The sequence below is a fragment of the Aotus nancymaae genome, unplaced genomic scaffold (genome assembly GCF_030222135.1).
Source record: "Aotus nancymaae isolate 86718 unplaced genomic scaffold, 86718_ANA_hifiasm-v0.15.2.pri h1tg000007l, whole genome shotgun sequence".
Classification (NCBI taxonomy): domain Eukaryota; kingdom Metazoa; phylum Chordata; class Mammalia; order Primates; family Aotidae; genus Aotus; species Aotus nancymaae.
The window spans coordinates 16473131-16493188 of NW_026988418.1; the positions used below are offsets into that span (position 1 = coordinate 16473131).

The 20058-nt window shown below is 39.9% G+C and overlaps 2 protein-coding genes across 3 annotated transcripts in view; one reads left to right on the forward strand and one right to left on the reverse strand.

Annotated features, from left to right (window-relative positions):
* SCP2 (sterol carrier protein 2) overlaps positions 1 to 19564 on the forward strand; it is a 122182-nt gene extending 102618 nt beyond the window's left edge. The window contains exons 14-16 of one of the 2 annotated variants that reach the window (XM_012434620.2): positions 6081 to 6210; positions 15683 to 15762; positions 18565 to 19564. In XM_012434620.2, the coding sequence (XP_012290043.2) occupies positions 6081 to 6210; positions 15683 to 15762; positions 18565 to 18660 (306 nt within the window). In that variant the 3' untranslated portion in view covers positions 18661 to 19564. The remainder of the gene's footprint in view (positions 1 to 6080; positions 6211 to 15682; positions 15763 to 18564) is intronic. The other variant, XM_012434622.2, reaches the window with a different exon arrangement.
* LOC135273399 (tRNA (cytidine(32)/guanosine(34)-2'-O)-methyltransferase-like) lies at positions 8661 to 9877 on the reverse strand. Its single transcript, XM_064372364.1, has one exon. It carries the CDS (start codon positions 9733 to 9735, stop codon positions 8722 to 8724), a length of 1014 nt encoding a protein of 337 aa, XP_064228434.1. The 5' UTR covers positions 9736 to 9877; the 3' UTR covers positions 8661 to 8721.
* Positions 19565 to 20058: the final 494 nt, after the last annotated feature.

Sequence of the window (20058 nt, forward strand, 5' to 3'; positions counted from 1 at the left end):
TGGGGCAGGAGTAAAGGCATGGAGGCGTACAAGCACTTGGCACAGAAGTTCATGGAATTCAACATGCTCAGTATTGTTGGAACATAAAGATGAAGAGGAAAAGAAAGTGGCTGGAGATAAGAATAGACAAATATCTTTCAGATCATGAAGACCCTTGGATAATATGTAAAGACAGACTTCATTCTGTTGGCTGTGGGGAGTCACTAAGAAGTTGAAACCTGAGAATGACAGACAGATGTGTTAGTGTTAGGTGGACTACTTGGCAGCAGTATAGAGGAGAAGCATTCTTAATCTTTATGACCCTCAATTGCTTTTTCTGCTTAATGAGCTAATATTAGTGTCTGCCCAACTATTTGTATAGTTTTGTGAAGATTAAAGAAATTACATATATAAAAGTATTAGAAACTTGAAAGCCCCTCAAAATATTAGTATTGTTGTTAGTAATTTTTTCTGCAGTTAACTTACATTAATTTAAGTGAGCTCTTTTTAGGGAAGTCAACATAAGAGAATTTCTTTTTCACTTAAAAGAAAAGCCTGACAGTAATTTTGGTTTCTTGGTTTAACTAGAAAACATTGGTAGTTAATTTCAGGATACCCGTATGTAAGAGATGCCTCCATGACTATTGAGATAAGTAGTCCCCGACTAAATATTTTAGGACAAAACAAGTGTTTTGTCCTAAGACCCATGTCCAAGATTCCAGGTAGGCTCAGGGGGTATACCTATATATAAGAAAAAGATTGACACACCCAGGCTGGGCATGGTGGCTCACGCCTGTAATCCCAAGCATTTTGGGAGGCTGAGGTGGGTGGATCACTTGAGGCCAGGAGTTCGAGACCAGCCTGGCCAACATGGTGAAACCCCATCTCTACCAAAAATACAAAAAAATTAGCTGGGCATGGTAGTGTGTGCCTGTAATCCCAGCTACTTGGGAGGCTGAGGCAGGAGAATTGCTTGAACCCCAGAGGCAGATGTTGCAGTGAGCTGAGATCGCATCACAGCACTCTAGCCTGGGAGACAGCAAAACTCCATCTCAAATAAAAAAGAAAAACAGGTTGACACACCCAGTAGGTTGACCAAAATAAAAAAAGACAATAACAATTGTTTGTGAGGATGTAGAGAAACTGGAGAACCTCATTAATTGCTGGTAGGATTGTGACATGATGTAGCCACTTTGGGGGGTGCCTTAAAAAATAAAACATCACCTTATGACCTAGCAATTCCACTTCTAGATATGTAACCAAGAGAAATTAGAGCCTGTGTTCACACAAAATCTTGTACACAAATGTCTATAGCAGTATTATTCATAATAGGCAAAATAGAAACAACCATCAACTGCTGAATACATAAACAAAGTATGTTACATCCATACAATTGAATATTACTTACCTATAGAAAGGATTGAAGGAGGGTGGACATGGTGGCTCATCCCTGTAATGGCCAGATCATTTGAGGTCAGGAGTTGGAGGTCAGCCTGCCAACATGGTAAAACCCTATCTCTACTAAAAATACGAAAATTTTTAGTACTTTTTTTGGCACATGGTTTATGCCTGTAGTCCCAGCTACTTGGGAGGCAGGAGAATCACTTGAACCTGGGAGGAGGAGATTGCAGAGAGTTGAGACATGCTACTGCACTCCAGCCTGGGTGACAGAGTGAGACTCCATCTCAAAAAAAAAAAAAAGAAAAGAAAAAGGATTGAAGGCCTGATGATGTATGTGTCAATGTGGATAAACCTTGAAAACATCATGCTAAGTGAAAGAAACAGTCACAAAAGACCATATATTGCCTGATTTCATTTATATGAAATGTCCAGAATAAGCAAATCTATAGAGACAGGAAGTAGATTAGTGTTGCCAGGTGCTGGGGGGTAGAGAAGACAGGGAATGACTGCTAACCGGTATGAGTTTCTTTTGGGGTTAATAAGAATGCTCTGAAATTAGATAGTGGTTTTGGCTGCACAATCTTGAATATACTAAAACAATCACTGAAGTGAATACTTGAAAAGAGTGAATTTTATGGGATGTAAATTGTATCTCAATGCTGTTATAAAACAAAACACAACAAGAAGAAATAATAAACTTAGGCCAGGCTCTCTGCATATGTAGAAACAGAGATTAGTATCTAATGTCAGTTTATGTAAGTTCCTCAGGGGCAGTAATTATTTGAGTATTTCAGGTACTTATCACAGTGTCTGAACATTGTAAATACATTATGATACCAAAATGAAGAATTTTGTATATAAATTATTGCAGACATGTAAGGCTAAAATAAAGAAGAAAGGAAATGAAAGCTATTAGAAATTAAAGATAACAGGTAGTCAGTTCCAAAATAAATATTAAAAGATTAGTATATTATATATATATTTGCAATAGCCTAGCATAAAATTTAATGCAAATATGTATTATTAATAAAAACAATATAAAATACCTAAGAATAAACTTAGCAAGAACTGTACAAAAGTCTATGTTGGGAAAAAAAAGACAACATTTTCACAAAGGATATTAAAGAAAAGGTGAAGATATACCATATTCATGGATGGGAAGACTTAATATTGTAAAGATATTACCTCTCCCCTAAACAGATCTGTATATTTTATGTAACTGCATCCAACTCCAACAACATTTTGGGAGAAGAACTAAGTGATTATAAAGTACATATAAAGGAAAACGTGTCAAAAAAATCCAAAAATACCCAAGAATATTTGGAAGAGAGGAATTATAATTGAGATTTGCTGTGTCAAAGAGTAAAGTATATTATAAAGCTATAATATTGGCACAGAAATAGCAGCTAGATCATAGAATAAAACAACAACAACAAAATGCGAACATTCATTGAGTACTCTGTGTGTTGTGGGTATTTACATAGTTCTCCTTCAACTCTGTGAGGGTAGTTACTGTTTTATTCCCATTTAACATAAGAAAGCTGAGATTCAGAAAGGTCTAATAACCTGGCTAACTTGTTGATAACAATCAACAGGGTATTGGAATAATAAAATATGGTATACTTTTACAGTTAAAGACTATATATGTGACCATTTAAAATTATGTAGAATGTTAGTGACACAGTAATTAGGATAATTATATTAAACAGAAAAAGTAGATTATAAAACAATATGATCCCATTTAAGATATATATATATATGTATATAAAAGCTTTATATATAGCATATATATACCATATTTTATTTAATCAGTACCCTGTTAATTGTTATTCAGGCTTACGCAAATTTCTGGCTCTTATCACAATGCTGTGAATAGCATTCTCATATCCAATTTTTTTTTTTTTTTTTTTTTTGAGATAGAGTTTTGCTCTTGTTGCCCAGGCTGGAGTGCAATGGCACGATCTCGGCTCACTGCAGCCTGTGCCTCCTGGGTTCAAGCGATTCTTCTGTCTCAGCCTCCCGAGTAGATGGGATTACAGGCATCTGCCACCATGCCAGGCTAATTTTTGTATTTTTAGTAGAGATGGGGTTTCACCATGTTGGTCAGGCTGGTCTTAAACTCCTGACCTCGTGATCTGCCTGACTCAGCCTCCCAAAGTGCTGGGATTACAGGCATGAGCCACCAATTTCCAGCTCTATATCTAAATATTTTTACAGAGCCTCATTTATTTAAGGGTAAATCCCTAGAATTAAACTTTGCTAATTAAGAACACCAAATCTAGGAATCAAAATAGGTTTGAATTTTTTCTCTTGTACTTCTACAAACCTAGGCAAGTTTTTAGACCTTTCTGAATGTATATATAAAAAATATATATAGCATATACATATATATAAATCTTATATATATGTATCTCTTAAGTGGGATCATTGTTTTTTAATCTTCTTTTTCTGTTTAATATAATTAAACATCCCATTTAAGACATATATATATAATCTTTTCTGTTTAATTTAACAGATCCCATTTAAGAGAGAGAGAGATATATACACATATAAATATATATATGTATGTGTGTATATATATATATATATCTTAAATGAGATTATACTTTGTAACCTACTTTTTCTGTTTACAAAAAGATTTTGTTTTTGCTAGAAAACTCATGTTATTTCTCTGCATATATATACCAAAAATTATTTTCTTTGAGTAAAATTATGAATGATTTTGACTGGATGCGGTGCCCTCATGCCTGTAATCCTAGCACTTTGGGAGGCTGAGGCAGGGAATCACTGGAGGTCAGGAGTTCAAGACCAGCATGGTCAACATGGTGAAACCCTGTCTCTACTAAAAATACAAAAAATTAACCAGGCATGGTGGTGCATGCTATAGTCCCAGCTATTTGGGGGGGCTAAGGCAGGAGAATCGCTCGAACCCAGGAGGCAGAGGTTGCAGTGAGCCAAGATGGCACCACTGCACTCCAGCCTGGGTGACAGAGTAAGACTTGGTCTCAAAAAATATATATATATGAATGATTTATATTTTCTTCCTCTTGCTTATTATATTTTCTAATTTTTCCATAGTGAAATAAATGTTCCTTCTCTAAAAAATTTTTTTAATAAAATTATGTTGTTTTTGTTTTTTTTAAACAAGGTGTGTGAGGTTGTTGTCATCCTTTCATTATTCACCCTGCCAGCTGGCTTAGCTGTTCCTCTGTGCTCCTGCAGTCCCCTGTGTTTCCCTTGATCCAGTGTATTGTCATAGTGATCATAATGTATTGTCGTTATTTACTTTTCTGACTCCTATTTCTATATCCTTGGTGCCTATAAGAGTGTTTGGCTCAATAAATGCTTCAGTGAGGAAAGACTGGGAATGAAGGATGGAAAAAGAAGAGGAAGGGAAGGAGAAGGGAAACCCTTTGCAGAGACATAGGTCTAAGTTTTTTTTTTTTTCTGTATTTAGGCCAGCTTCTTTTCCCAATATCCAAAAGCAAGTGGTGGATGGTATATTACTCATATAATTCTTTATGCCGATAGAGAAAATGGGTTGAAGAACAACAACAATAACAAAAGGCCTTGATTTCAGAACCACTTGTCTTTCAGTTCTGATTGCGAGGAACCAAAAATACATGAAAGGCTAGGCGTGGTGGCTAACCCTTGTATCCCAGCACTTTGGGAGGCTGAGGCAGGAGGATCACTTGAGCCCAGGAGTTTGAGACCAGCCTGGGCAACATAGGGAGATCCTGTCTACACACACAACACACACACACACACACACACACACACACACACACTAAGCCAGTTGTGGTGGCGCATGCCTATAGTCCCAGCTACTTGAGGGAGGCTGAGGTATAAGGATTGCTTGAGCACTATAGATCAACGCTGCAGTGAGCCCTGATTGTGCCACTGCACTCCAGCTTGGGTGACAGAGTGAGACCCTGTCTCAAAAAATATATAATTTATATGTTCTCATATATATATATATATATATATATATATATACACACACACACACACATCCTTTATATGCTTATATGTATGTTACACATGTGCGTGTGCACACGTGAAGGGCAGGTTGGTCATCTCTACATTTAGTGAGACCAGAGTGAATCTTTCCCAAATTATTGAAACATATGAGGGCTATTTTGGCAGAAAATGCTGCCCCATCCCTCTTTCCCTTCTACCAGTTTTATCTAAAAAGCCCTTTTTGGTTTTTTTGAGACAAGGTCTTGCCCCGGCTGGAGTGCAGTGGCATGATCATAGCTCACCATAACCTTGAACTCCTGGGCTCAAGTGATCCTCCCATCTCAGCCTCCTGAGTAGGTGGGACCGCAGGCATGCACCACCGTGCCTAGCTATTTTTTTTTATTTTTAGTAGAGAGCAGGTCTCACTATGTTGCCCAGGCTGGTCTCCAACTCTTGGGCTCAAGTGATCCTCACACTTCTGTCTCCCAAAGTGCTGAGATTATTGGCATAAGCCACCATGCCTGGCTTAAAAAACAATTTTTAATAAAAGACTTGGCAGATGTGGGAGTTGTTGCCTGGTTGCCTTTCAGACTTTTCTGGGTAAAAGATCATAAGAGACCTTGGGGACTGCTCCCTGTCCCAGATGATCATATCATGTATCTATTTAAACATTAATTTGCTTGAGGAGAAAGCCAGAGAAATGGACTTAATGTAACTCCCAGTGTTATTTTTCTTTCCAGGAAGGGGAACAGTTTGTGAAGAAAATTGGTGGTATTTTTGCCTTCAAGGTGAAAGATGGCCCTGGGGGTAAAGAGGCCACCTGGGTGGTGGATGTGAAGAATGGCAAAGGATCAGTGCTTCCCAACTCAGGTTAGTTTGGGAATGACTTCATTTCTAGGAGCACTGACAAGTTTACGAAGGCTGTCAGCTGGGAAAATGGGAGTCTGCTTTGCTGTTCCCAAAAAGGCCTGGCTTTTAATGTTAAAGAACAAGTGGATTCCAGGGAACAGGAACAGGTCAAAGTCACCTCCTCCAAAGGATTTAGAGGCTCCATCACAGAGTTGCCAGTGTTAGTCTTTGGAATTATGCAAACTTGGGTTGGAGTCCGTCCATGCCATTCACATATTCTGACCTTGAACAAGTTATTTAACTTTTCTGAGACTGGGTTTTCCCTTCTGTAAATGGGCTTAATAATAAATGGCACCTTTCTTAAGGTTGGTACGAAGATTAAGGGAATTCTCTCTTAATTAACCTATAAGGCACATGGTCCAGTGCATGGCTAGTGGCCTTGGAAGATCTGTCTATACTCACTACTGCCAGTTATTTTCATTCAAATCTTTCTTGAACCCACTTTAGTCAGCTTTTGTTCTCATCGCTATCCCCAGACTGTTCCTGTTAAGGTCACCAGTGACCACCACATTGCTAAATTCAGTGGTTAATTCCCAGCCCTTGTGTTATTACACTTACACGTTTTCCTTACCTACTGGCTGCTCCTCCTCCTACCTACTGGCCTCTCTTTCTGGTTTCTTTCTGTCTTCAAATTTCTAAACATTGGAGTGTTCCAAGGCTCAGTTCTATTTGCTTAATTCCTTGGGGATCTTATCTAGTCCCATGCTTTAAAACAGTTTCTACACTGATGACTTTGTCTTTAGCATGGACCCAGCCACTGAACTACAAGGTGTATGTCCAGCTGCTTAACTGACAAGTTTACTTGGACACCTAATAGGTATCTCAAAAATGAGAAACTGAACTTTCACTGTCTTACTATGTCCTTACTTACTTGGCTCCAGTAACACTGGCTTCCTTGCTGTTGTATGAATGTCGGATGCCCTTGGTTGGGGGCTTTCTACTCTCTGTTTCCTGTCTGGAATTATCTTCTCCCAGATATCCTTGTGGCTTATTCCTTCATTTCCTTTGGATCCTTGTTCACAGGTCACCTTTGCAGTGAGCCCCTCCCTAGCCACCCTTTTAAAATCTTACACCCATTGCCATTCCCTATTGCCATTTTCTGTCTTATTTTTCTCCAAAGCATTTATTACCATCTGATATACCATGTAATATTTTACTTACTTTCTTACTGTCCATCTCTCTTACTTGAATTACAAGTTCTGAGAAGACAGAGCTTTTTGTCTGAGATACACTGCTGCATTCCCAGTGCTTAGAATGTACCTGACACACGGTAGGCCTTCAAAAATGAGTAATTTAAAAATGGAAAACAGAATGAATGGATGGCACCAAGTAAGCATTCAGTAAGTGATAGCTGTACTGTGCTGTTATGCTTCTCTTGTTGGAGAGAGCCTAGGGTAATTTAGAAACATGGTGGATTGGGACCAGCTTTTTGGAGGGCTTGCAATGCCGTGATAGGAACTTTGAAAGTCATTTGGTATAGAACCAGTATACCAAAGCTTTTTAGTTAATATACATTAAAGCTTCTTATATAGAAAAGTGAAGTCAGAGCTGTATTTTAGAGGATGAAGCTGGTGCATTAGACCTGATGAATTGAAAGGGGCGAGATCAGAGGCAGAGAGAGCCACAGGAGGATAGATGTTTCCACTGTCTAAGTGAGTTTCCACTGTCTAAGTGAGCAGATAGCCAGTGTAGGCATCCTCTGAGTGTAGGCAGTGAGAGAAGTGAGTGTTGTGAGAGTAGATGCCAGCCATACTGGAGGTGAAGGTAATGGGACCTGGGAATTGTGTAGAAGAAGCACGTCTGTCAAGGGTGGTGAAATTTTGTTACTGACACATTTTTGAGGGAGGTCCTGCAGGAAAGGATGACATTGGGAGCACAGGTGGAAGCAAGGTTACATCTAGTAAGAGGGGATGGATGGAAACTTCTTTCTCTGAAAGGGTAGTTAAATATTCAGGGGTATTTTGAGAGGAGAGGAGGTTGGCAAGCTCCTGAAATAGAGTATAGAGCTTGGAGTCCAGAGAAAAAGTTAAGAGCACTGTTATATGCACTGTTGAATAAGGGACTGATGAGAGATGAATGAAAGAAAAATTGAGCAGTAGTTAGGGCATCCATCTGGTGTGGGCAGCATGGCTTTGTTGTGGAAGGTTCCTGAATTACACAGAGTCCCTTTTTTTCCTTCTAAAATGAATGGGTAAAAAAATGGCCATAACTGCCTTATGTGAGCTGCCACTCTAAGGTGGGGTACAAGAAAAGCTAAGGGATTTATCTGAATTCCAGCTTTTAGAAATAGAAAGAACTAAAATGACTGAAGGTTAATGGTTACTTGTATATTTAGATATGCCTATACTGATATTAAGGTTGTTTTTTTTTTTGGTGAAATTTTTCCATTCATTATACTTGGTTTTACCAATTTTTTATAGCTATTGCGAGGCAGGAAAGAGAATTTTGGCCCCAGAAACCATGAGGTTTGGGTCAGAAAGAGGCAAACGGGGAAGGGGTCAATGCAGGCTCAGAGTCACATTTCCAGACCTCAGGGGCCAGCAGGGTGTGGCACTGAGGGGCGGCTAGGGGCTGGGGAAATGTGTCCACTCTGCTGATGGGGCAGTCCTGGGGGCAGATCTCCTTGGCCAGCTGCCCCTTCTTCTTCAACATGCAGGCCTCCTGGTATGGTGGTGAGATGGGGGGCTGTGTAGGTGGAGTATACTTGTACTCTGAGCCGTCCTCTAGATCCAGTGGGTAACTGCGGTCCGAGTCATAGGAGCTCAGGTCCCCACAGGTCACAAAAGGCACAATGATGTGGGTGGGACCATCCAGCTGGTTGAAATCTGAGTCGTAAGAGCGGTCCAGCAGGGGTTTGCTCAGGTCCGGCATGAAGCCTTCGGGAGGGTCATAGCCCTGACAGACAGTGAAGGCCTCGATGCTGGAGTTCCGGCTGCTCCTGGGCTTCGCACACAGCACGCTGGAGAAGAAGACCCGCAGCTGGCTGTAGAGGAGTGTCACATCCCGGCCTCGGAATATCTTGGCCACAAAGCAGCCCCCTGGCTTCAGGACATGTGTAGCGATGTTCAGAGCAGCTAGGAGGAGCTGGGCCTGCATATACTCGTCAACATCACGGAGGCCGGTTACATCAGGAGCCCCGTTACACACCACTAGGTCCGCAGGGCAGCCCTTAAAGTGCTGGATGATCTCCTTGGCAGTGGACAGCTGAGTGATGTCGCCCTGGGTCTGTACTACACCTGGTAGTGGAGCCATAGCCTGCAGGTCCACAGCCACCACGTGGCTGGACCCTTGGCTCCCAATCTTCTGGCTCAGCACCTGGCTCCAGCTGCCCGGGGCTGCGCACAGGTCAACTGCCCGTGTCACGCCTTGAAAGAGATGGAATTCCTTGTCCAGTTGTAGCAGTTTGAAGGCGCTGTGGGCACGCCAGCCATTCTCCTTGGCCAGGCGGTAGTAGACATCCCGTTTGTCCTTCGACATCCGTTCCATCTCACACACCAGTTGCCCAAGGAACTGCGGACAGTCAGCTGATGCTTCCCAGTGTCAGTAACCAGATGACTGGGCGACCACCTACCTCTTAGTTTTTGGATCAGGGTGGTCCTCGAGCAGCCTGTGCCTCCGCGAGAGCGCAAACGGGCGACAGGTTGTAGGGCTTCAGTTTGTGTTCCTAGTCCACCCGAATGTCTATTAAGGTTGTTTTTAAAAAATTTCTCCTTTTCTTTCTACTTTGTTGTTGTTGGTTGATTGTTGGTTTGTCATCAAAGAGATAATATGCTGATGGAAAGCTGTTGAATGATTTTGGAAAAGCTGAGTTCCCTCAAGATAGGTTCTTGTCATGTTCTTCCCACATTAGGTGCTGTACCCCAGACCCTAAGGGATCTTACCCTGGCACAGGATAATTTCTGCTGAAACTGACACTCGTTGGCAGCAAAGAGTGGTGTTGAAATACAGACTTAACCAAGAAAAGCCACCACTGGAAATTGCCAGCTCCTTTTACACCAACCAACAAATGGCTGTTTGTTAGACATTAGCTACATTAAAGCATTAATAACCTGTCCTAGTTTGAACTGGCATCTTAAGGAGAATTGCTACTTCATTCGGCATGTACATAATGTTAGGGGGTTTGTTTATTGTTAACAAAGTAAGATTTACTTAAATGTATTTTGTAAGAGCTTGGTAATGATTATCGAGATGATTTTATTATGGATTCTTAGATTTTGTACATTTTCCATCGTGTCTTTTTGCTGCTTGGGTACCTTTTAGTATCTTCTCCATGAGTTCTGCATTTCCCTCATCTCCTTTGAAGCAACTCATGTAGCATATCTCCAGGAATCCAACTTTGATTAATATAACATAACATATTATTCCTTCATTTCTTTATTTGCTCCTTCAGCACTTTGAGTTCTCAACCCTATCCCCTTACGGGCAGCACGATACAGAAGGCTTCAAGGTCACCTATCCCCAAAGTATACCAGAAAGAGCATAGCCTTTTGGAAGCACCCAAACCTGGGTTCATATCTAGATCTTAGAGGGTATATACCTTCCCTGAGTCTACAGATTAGAAAAAAAAAGTTATCTAGAATATGATGAGACTATTTTCTATCCATAGAACTATTGTGGGGATTAAATGAGATAAGGAAGTTAGAGCACCTAGCATAGTAAGTGCTCAGTAAATCACTGCTTCCTCCCCAGACCATATGTTAAACACTAATTTTGCTTGGATATACAGGTTTGTGTAAGCCCCTCAAAAGGACTTTGGAAACTGGGAAACCATCTGGGATTCATCAAATGCTGATGAACTGGTGAAGGTGCAGTTAAAACTGAGCTGTTGAATGTTTACATTCTTCCTACAACAAAAGGAAGCAGTAGAGCATAAGAATTGGGAGTATGAGCTTTGGCAACAGGAATCTGAATTCAGATGTAGCTCAGCTACTTACTAGCTATGTGATCTTGGGCAAGTTATTTGACCCCTCTGACCCTCATAGGATTGTTATAAAGATCAGGTGAGACCAGGTATGTTGAATTGTTCAGCATGGTGAGAGCTCAATAAACGCTGATATTACAGCAGCAGCAGAAACAGATTTTACTTCCTGAAGCCCCCTTTCAATGACCAAGAGTCCTTTCTTGGACTTTTAGGACCAGGTCCAACTATCTCAGTTTGTTTTTTCCCTCATGCTCTTTGATTTTATATATCTGCAATAGAACCGGATTTTCTAGGCTGTAAATTTGTTTATTTTTTTAAGGATTTAGACCTATTTTCCAGTATTAAGAGAAAATTTTGTTAGCCTCTAAGTTAGGATGACCATTGAATCTCAGTCTTTTTAGGGGCAATCCCTGAGTTGTAAAATACATAATAAAAACTTTTTTTTCTATCTTGTTTCAGTTATTTAATAATATAGGCATACTATGCTTTAATAGTTTATTCCAATTATTAAGGCAGAGATCATCTGATTACCTGTTGTGCCATCATTTGGTCATCTTTTGAACTTCACATAATCTATTCACCTATTCAACAAGTGTTTATTGATTTCCTATGTGTCAAGTACTCTTCAAGGGCCTGTGGATGTAGCAGTGAATGACACTGACAAGGGTTCTGCCCCCTTGCCCCCTTGAGGTTTTCATTCTGTTGGACAAATACAGACAGAAAAGAAACACATACACATATAAGTAGAGTAGTTTCAGGTAAGTGCACTGTGAATAAATGTGACTTAATTTCAGGGAGAGGCCAATTTTAATTTGAGCTAATTCTTAATGAGAGGAGGAGCCAACTGTTAGAATCCTATTGTTATATTAATTGATTGCCTAAAATGTTGACTGCTGAAAATGTTGATTTCTTGGTGAATTTTTCCTTTTGCACTTGAAACCTCTCATTTGGACAAGGTAGAGATGGCTGATTTAGCAATGAGATGTTAGTCTTTGTTGTCCAGTCTTTTTTCCACTGTTTTAGTTTGATAATAAAATTAATATTTAAAAATTTTTGTATTATTAAAATTGCATACACTTGATGTAAAAAAATTAGAAAAGATAGAGAAATAAAACGAACTACCCTACCAAAATTCTACTGTCTAGGTTAGGAGTTGGCAGATTATGCCCTGCAGACCAAATCTTGCCCACCACCTGTTTTTTTGTTTTGTTTTGTGTTTTGTAAAATTTTTATTGAAGTCTAGCCTGTAGTAAAGGGCGTAATTCTGGAGTGTACCACCTGGTGAATGTTTACAAATGAATACACCTCCAAGGTCAAGACACAGAACGTTGCGAGCACTCCAGGAGCCTCCCTCTTGCCTCCCTCCTTCACTATTCACTCCCAGAATAAACCACCATTTTGAATCCTATCACCATAGCTTGATTTTATGTATTTTGGAAATTCATACAAATAGAACCATAGAACAATGATATTTACTCTTTTATAGGTCTGGCGTTTGTCAGCAGCATAAGATTCATTCATATGGTTTCATGTGGCAGTAGTCTGTTTTCACTATGCAAATACCCCAGAATTTATTCTTTGTGCATTTGACATATTGTTGCATTGTTTCAATTTGGGGGCCTTACGAATACAGTTATGAATTTTTTTTTTCTTTGAGACGGAGTCTCGCTCTGTCGCCAGGCTGGAGTGCAGCGGCGCAATCTCGGCTCACTGCAACCGCTGACTCCCTGGTTCAAGCAATTCTCCTGCCTCAGCCTCTCAAGTAGCTGGGATTACAGGCACACGCCAGCACGCCCAGCTAATTCTTGTATTTTTAGCAGAGATGGGATTTCACCAAGTTGGTCAGGATGATCTCAATCTCCTGACCTCATGATCAGCCTGCCTTGGCCTCCCAAAGTGCTGTGATTACAGGTGTGAGCCAGTGTGCCTGGCCATGAATATTCTTATAGATGTCTTTTAGTGTACGTTTCCATTGTACTTATTTCCATTAGACATGTACCCAGGGCTAGGTGATAAAGTACAGTATAGCCAAACAGGTTTTTGGTGTGGATGTACTATTTTACATTTCCTTCCGCATTATATGAGAGTTTTAGTTCCTCTGCATTTTTGACAGCACTTGGTACTTGACAGGTTTTTTTTTTTTTTTTTTTTTGAGACAGAGTCTTGCTCTGTCACCGGGCTGGAGTGCAGTGGTGCACTGCAACCTCTATCTCCCGGATTCAAGGATTCTCTGCCTCAGCCTCCCAAGTAGCTGGGACTACAGGTGTGTGCCACCATGCCCAGCTACTTGGGTAGGGATGGGATTTCACCATGTTGGCCATTCTGGTCTTGATCTCTTGACCTCATGATCTGCCTGCCTTGGCCTCCCAAAATGCTGGGATTACAGGCATGAGCCACCATGCCTGGCCTAGGTTTTTTTTAATCAGGTTAATTGATGTACAATTTATAAACAATAAAATCAACCCTTTTTAGATGTATAATTCTGTGAATTTAGACAAATGGATACAGTTGTGTAACTATCACTGGAAATCAAAATATAGACAGACCGTTTTTTTCCATCACCCCAGAAAGTATCCTCATGACCCTCTATAGTCAATCAGCCCCCTCGGGCCCAAGCAGCCAGTAGTTTGATTTCTCTTCCCTGTAGTTTTGCTTTCCCTAGGAAGTCATACACATGAAATTATACAGTGTGTAGCTTTTTGAGCCTGCTTCTTTCACTGAAATTTATTCATGGTGTTGCATGTATCATCTGAGCACTTTGTTCTTTTTTGCTGCTGGATGGTTACCCCTCCACCAGTTGATGCACATTTGGGTTTTTTCCAGCTTTTGGCAATTATGAATAGAGCCACTATAAGGATTCATGTACAGGTTTTTGTGTGGACATAAGTTTTCATTTTTCTTTGGTAAATACCTAGGAATAAGATTGCTAGTTTATATAGTATATATATGTTTAGCTTTATGTGAAACTTACAGACTGTTTTCTGAAAGTGGCTGTACCATTTTACAGTCTTTCTGGTATTATGTTGACCTTTCATTTGTTCCACATCCTCACTAACACTGGGTATTGTCCTTTTTTGTTTGTTTTTAATTTCAGCCATTTGTTCTAGTAGCTATGTGGCACGCATCATGATTTTAATGTGAATTTTCTGATGATTAATGAAGTGAAGCACTGTTTCATGTGTTTCTTGACCATTTGGAGATCTTCTTTTATATAATGCCTATATGCGTCATTTGCCCATTTTTATACCGGATCATAACTTTTCTAATTGAGCAGTAAAAGTTCTTGTTTTCCCCCCTAATCCACTGTACCTTAGAAAGGAGTTCTTCATATAGTCTGGATACAAGTTCTTTGTCAGAGATATATGAATTGCAAATATCTTCTCCTCCCTCTATCTGCCACCTGTTGAAAATAATTGTATTGGAATACAGCATTTGTTTATATTATCTATGGCTGCTTTTGCACTACAAGGGCAGAGTTGAGTAGCTGTGATAGAGACCTACTGACCTTCAAAGCCTAAAATATTTAGTGTCTGATCCTTTACAGGAAGTTTGTTAACCCTTGATCTAAATAACTGTATTCATTTTCTAGTACTGGCTGAAAACAATGCACACATTTATTAGCCCACAGTTTCCATAGATAAGTAGGCTTGAGGACAGCTTAGCTGGGTCCTCTGCTTAGAGTCACACAAGGCTACAGTCAAGGTATTGGTCAGGGCTGTGCTCTCATCAGGTTGCTGGCATAATTCATTTCCCTGTGGCCATGGGAATGATAGCTTTCCTATTTTACTGGCTATAGGCCAGAGCTGGCCCTCAGCTCCTAACGGCCAGTTCCCTGCCACGTGGCCCTCTCCATAGGAAGTCCACAGCATAACAGTGAGCTCATTCAGAGCCAGCAGGAGAGCAAGAATGAGTCTGCTAGCAAGGTGGAATCATTTAATGTAACAAAATCACAAGAGTGACATCTCATTATCTTTGCCATATTCTGTTAGCTAGAAGCAAGTCACAGGTCCTGCTCACACTGGAGGGAAGGGGAGGTACACCAGGAGGGTCACTTTAGAGCCTGGCACAGTTACTATTAGTAACATATTGGTGTCTTAAGTTTACAGATGTTTTTCTGTATTTATATGGTTGACTTCTGTTTTTAAGCAAAAATGGCATCATACAGTTTATTTTGTAACTGGCTTATATAACAATATCATGAATAATGTAACATGAACATTTTTTCATGTCAGTAAATCCAGATCCATATCATTTCTTATGGCTTGTATTGTACCTCATTATTTGAATATACCATAATTTATTTGGTCAGGTCTTCCTTGTTAAATATCAGGATTGCTTGTGGTTTATGTCACATTTTTATAGGCTGTCATAGAAGTACATGTGAGTGGCCATTTCCCCACACTGCCTCAGTGCTGGGTGGAATTCTGTTGCAGTCATTGGCTCTTGACAAAAATGTATATGTGAAACTGAACAACTCCTTTTCTCCTTCCTTCTCCTGTGTATTTGCTTTAGATAAGAAGGCTGACTGCACAATCACAATGGCTGACTCAGACTTACTGGCTTTAATGACTGGTAAAATGAATCCTCAGTCGGTAAGTATGATGGAGCTTATATCCTGCTAGTAGGTAGGTCTTTCAGCCCTTTCTACCCCATCTCCTGACTCAGACTCTAAAGTGCAAAGTGGTCAGACTTACAAAACTCAGTGTTCCCCAAACAAATGACAGACGTCTATGGAGCCAGCTATGTGCCAGACACTGTCTTGTGTGCTGGAAGTTCCCAGATGAGTAAGAAGTAGTTCCCATGCTCAGGGCATCCACAGATCTATAAAAGAGTAAGTTGCAGCCAGAGATCCAAGGTGTCACATCTGGCTTGTGATCGGGGAGAATGGAGGCAGGAGCAGTCATATCTCTCTGGGCCATCAGGAAGAACCCCACAGAGGAAGCAGCTCTTGAGCTTAGTGCCCAGGTGGAAAGTAGGAGTGTTCCAGGAAAAGGGAATGGTGGCATGAACAAAGGCATGACCGTTTACATTCTATTTATTTGCCCATGCTCTTCTTTTTGCCTGGCCTGTCCTTATCTGACAAATGTCTTTCAAAATTAGCTCTGATGTTATCTCCAAGGACCTCTTTCCAAGTTGCTGGGGAGCTGTAACCAGTCACTGAGCCACTTACCGGACTGCCAGCTTAGTGCCTGTTGTGTTGTGTTAGTCGTAATGTGCCTCTCTCTTCCCCATTAGATTGTGAGTGTCTGAAAGCATCTTCGGCTGCAGTGTTGAATGGACTTGATAGAGTGAGCTTTCTGTCAACTTGATATACTGAGCTTTCCATTAACAAAAAAGAAACTAAGATGTTTCTTTCCAATGTAACTTAATTTTTTTTGTTGTCTCAGTCTGGTTTGTTTTAGGTCTTATTCCTGTGGTTCTCTGGTAATTCGCAAGATTGGATAAAACAACTAACTCTCACTCCCACTTGCTTTTTAAAAATGCTTTTTCTAAGTAGTCAAGCATATTTTAGTTGATGCCATGACAAGTGAGAGATTTGCATCTATGATATTTCAGCTGAGTACACACCATTGGCACTGACATTTCCACTGAGCCCGCTCTAGAAATCTGGACAGAACAGAGGCCACCAGTATAGGAGCTGGCTGTCATCCTCCTTCCCACCCACTGCACATGCCATGCACAGCTTTGGCAGGGTGTTCAGACTTCACACATCAGCTGCCTTCATTCTCTCAATTTATCTTTGTACTGCCCATTTTGGAGGGCAAGGTGTCAGCTTATTTTCCTTCAGCACCTGTTAACACCCAAAGGAATTAAAGATAAAAATGGCAGACCTTTCTATTAATGTGCTAATGGACTTCCCTTATGCTCAGAGGATTTCCAGAGGATTTGACTGGAAATCGTTAAATGCAGTGGAAATTCTAATTTCAGTGTTTGGCTCCAGCAGAAAGCATCAATGAAGAACACCTAGAGGCCAGATTAAAATAATCTTTAAAGTGCAATAATAATTGGACTCTCTAAAGGGTGAAGATTCATGTTTTCTCTATTGTTAGTAAATAAAAAGTGATTTTCTTTTTTAACCTAGAAAGGGGAAAGGTTGTGAGTGTCTCCTGTACTACTGGTCCATATTGTTAAATGACATATGTTAAATATATTGTGTTCTGAGACACCTGACCTTTTAAGTCATCAGACAGAAGGCTTTGTGCCATATAGAAAGGAAATATTTAGTTTGTCCAGACAGAGGAGGGGAAAAAAAAGGAATTAGTCACTCTTACCAGGAGGTACAGAAAAAACAGAGCTCCTTACATCCCCATAGACAATGTAGAAGAGCTCCCAACTTCTTAATATACTGTTAAAAAGGTAGGACTGGCTGGGTGCAGTGGCTCATGCTTATAAGCCCAGCACTTTGGGAGGCTGAGGCGGGCGATCACAAAGTCAAGAGTTCGAGACCAGCCTGTCCAATAAGGCGAAACCCTGTTTCTACTAAAAATTACAAAAATTAGCCGGGTGTGGTGGTGCACACTTATAGTCTCAGCTACTCGGGAGGCTGAGGCAGGAGAATTGCTTGAACCGGGGAAGTGGAGGTTGCAGTGTGAGCCAAGATAGTGCTGCTACATTCCAGACTGGGTGGACAGGTGAGACTCCATCTCAAAAAAAAAAAAAAGCTAGGACTATCAAAACTTGTTTTTCATCTAGCCCTTCCTTATTTTAAGCATTCAGTTAAAATACTGAGATCATGGCAGAGAAATTATGCTATGTTCCCAATTTTGCTGTTTCTTTTAAGTTTTCCTGGGATTTTGTTACATGGTAAATTCAGTAAACATCATGTGATCTAATCCTAGGCAGTTGTTAAATGGAACAAATTGTGGCTCTGCATTTCAGATTGGTTTGATTCTTCTTATTGAGCCAAAGAGTAACACAAGCACCTCAGTCTCAGCAGGCTCTGTGTCCTCTGTAGGGATAACTCCTTTATCGTTGGTGGCATTTCATCCACATTCATTCACATTGGATTGAATCCCAAGAGTTTCTGTGTTTTTTTGCATATGCTTTTTCTCCCAGCAGCCTGCTAAAAATTTCAGTTCATATTTCCTACCTACATGGAATATTTTAAAACAAAATCTGTTTAGTATGAACCCACTTTGAGGAGGACAGGTAAAAACAGGTTCAATTTCTATGAGAAGGCATTTGGGAAAGCTGCTCCTTTCTGCCGCTCTGCGTGGTCTTTACAAATTCTTCCTTTTCAAGACTGGTTCCAAATTTATTCCAGAAAGCCAAGTTTCATATTTTAGAGAAAGTCATGTGACCTGGATAAATAAATGATCTCAGAGCTAGATAGTGTAGAAACATGAGCAATCTTAAAAATACACCAAGTAATGAATTTTCTTTCTTCTTCACAGGCCTTCTTTCAAGGCAAATTGAAAATCACTGGCAACATGGGTCTGGCTATGAAGTTGCAAAATCTTCAGCTTCAGCCAGGCAAAGCTAAGCTCTGAAGAACTCCCTTTGACTACTTTTGAAAACCAAGATGAGATATATAGATTTATATCCATCTATTTCATTGTCAGAATTTAGACTAAGACTACACATTGGCAAATAGTGTGGAATAGATTTGTTTTTAAATGGGTGTGACCGATCCTATTTTTCCTAGGCTCTGGGTGAATAGAGCCTGTTGGTATACTACTGCTTTGCTGAATTGCATACAATTGTGCATTACAAAGTTAATACAGTAATTATGGTCTGGGTAAAATTGAGTTTCAGAATAAAATTAGGAACAGTCAAATCCTAAAGCCTACGTAAACAAAAAATCTTTGTTTTGCTTACAGAGTATATTTGGGGATTATTCTGCTGAAGATTCAATTTAAGAGTTTTCCTTGAGAGAACTAAGAAACACAATACCAATAGCTGACCAGTAATTAGTGTTGTGCACTTAATGTCCTTAATCGATTTCTCATTAATAGTTCTTAAAATTAGTGAGATTAAAAAAATCTAAAAATTTTGCATTTCATGCCATCAGAAACAGTATTTTCTTCCCAAATCAAAATAAAAGAAATATGATCAGAGCTTGAAAACAGGCTTATTTTTAAAATAAAAATATTTTTAAATGGGTTTCCGTCTTGAAAAATCAGTGTATTAGTCATAAAACACTATCATTAAGAATAATTGAACAATAAATTTTGCTTTGAGATGCACAGTTTTCAAATTATAATCTCATATTTAAATGTATAAAGTTCTTAGTCCTTTGTTATAATTTGCATTTTTCATATGTTTAATTATCACGATTTATCTTTTTTCCTAGTTTTTCTAATAATGTTATTTCTTACAATTCAGTGAGATATGGGATAAAATAATGCTTTTGGAAGAATGTTTAACAGAAAATTAAAATAGCTTTTTCTGGTCTCTCATTTTTATTGTGTACTTTTTGCTCAGGGTTCTCTAGATAATGCAGAATAAAGGGAAACATTGGGAGATTTAGAAACTGAATGTTATCTGGACATAATCACTAGTTTTTGATTGGGGAGGCAGTGTGGTATAATAGAAAGAGTACTTGACTAGGAGCCAGGAGACTTGCTTCTCTTAGGTAAATAACTGCCTGCCTGGACCTGTTTGCTAAACTGTTAGGAGATTTAAGTAGAAGGTCCCAAAGGTCCCTTTTGCTCAGAATCCTGTGAGTCTCCTCAGAGCCCAGTGGAATGGTTTGGGAATTATCGAGGCCTCACCTTTCTTTGTTAACTCATTACTTCACCCAAAGGTGGTCAGAGGTAGAAAACCAACTAGTTTCATTAGTTTAGGTGTTTGGAGCCCTTGCTAATATAGTCAGGACTACGGATCAGAGCTCCTAAGACCATTTAGCTTTGCATGTTCTATGACCAGCAGAAAAACATTTGGTGATA

Bases quoted from the DNA above. Each gene is read 5' to 3' on its own strand.
- LOC135273399 (XM_064372364.1), bottom strand. From the start codon at position 9,735: ATGGAACGGATGTCGAAGGACAAACGGGATGTCTACTACCGCCTGGCC.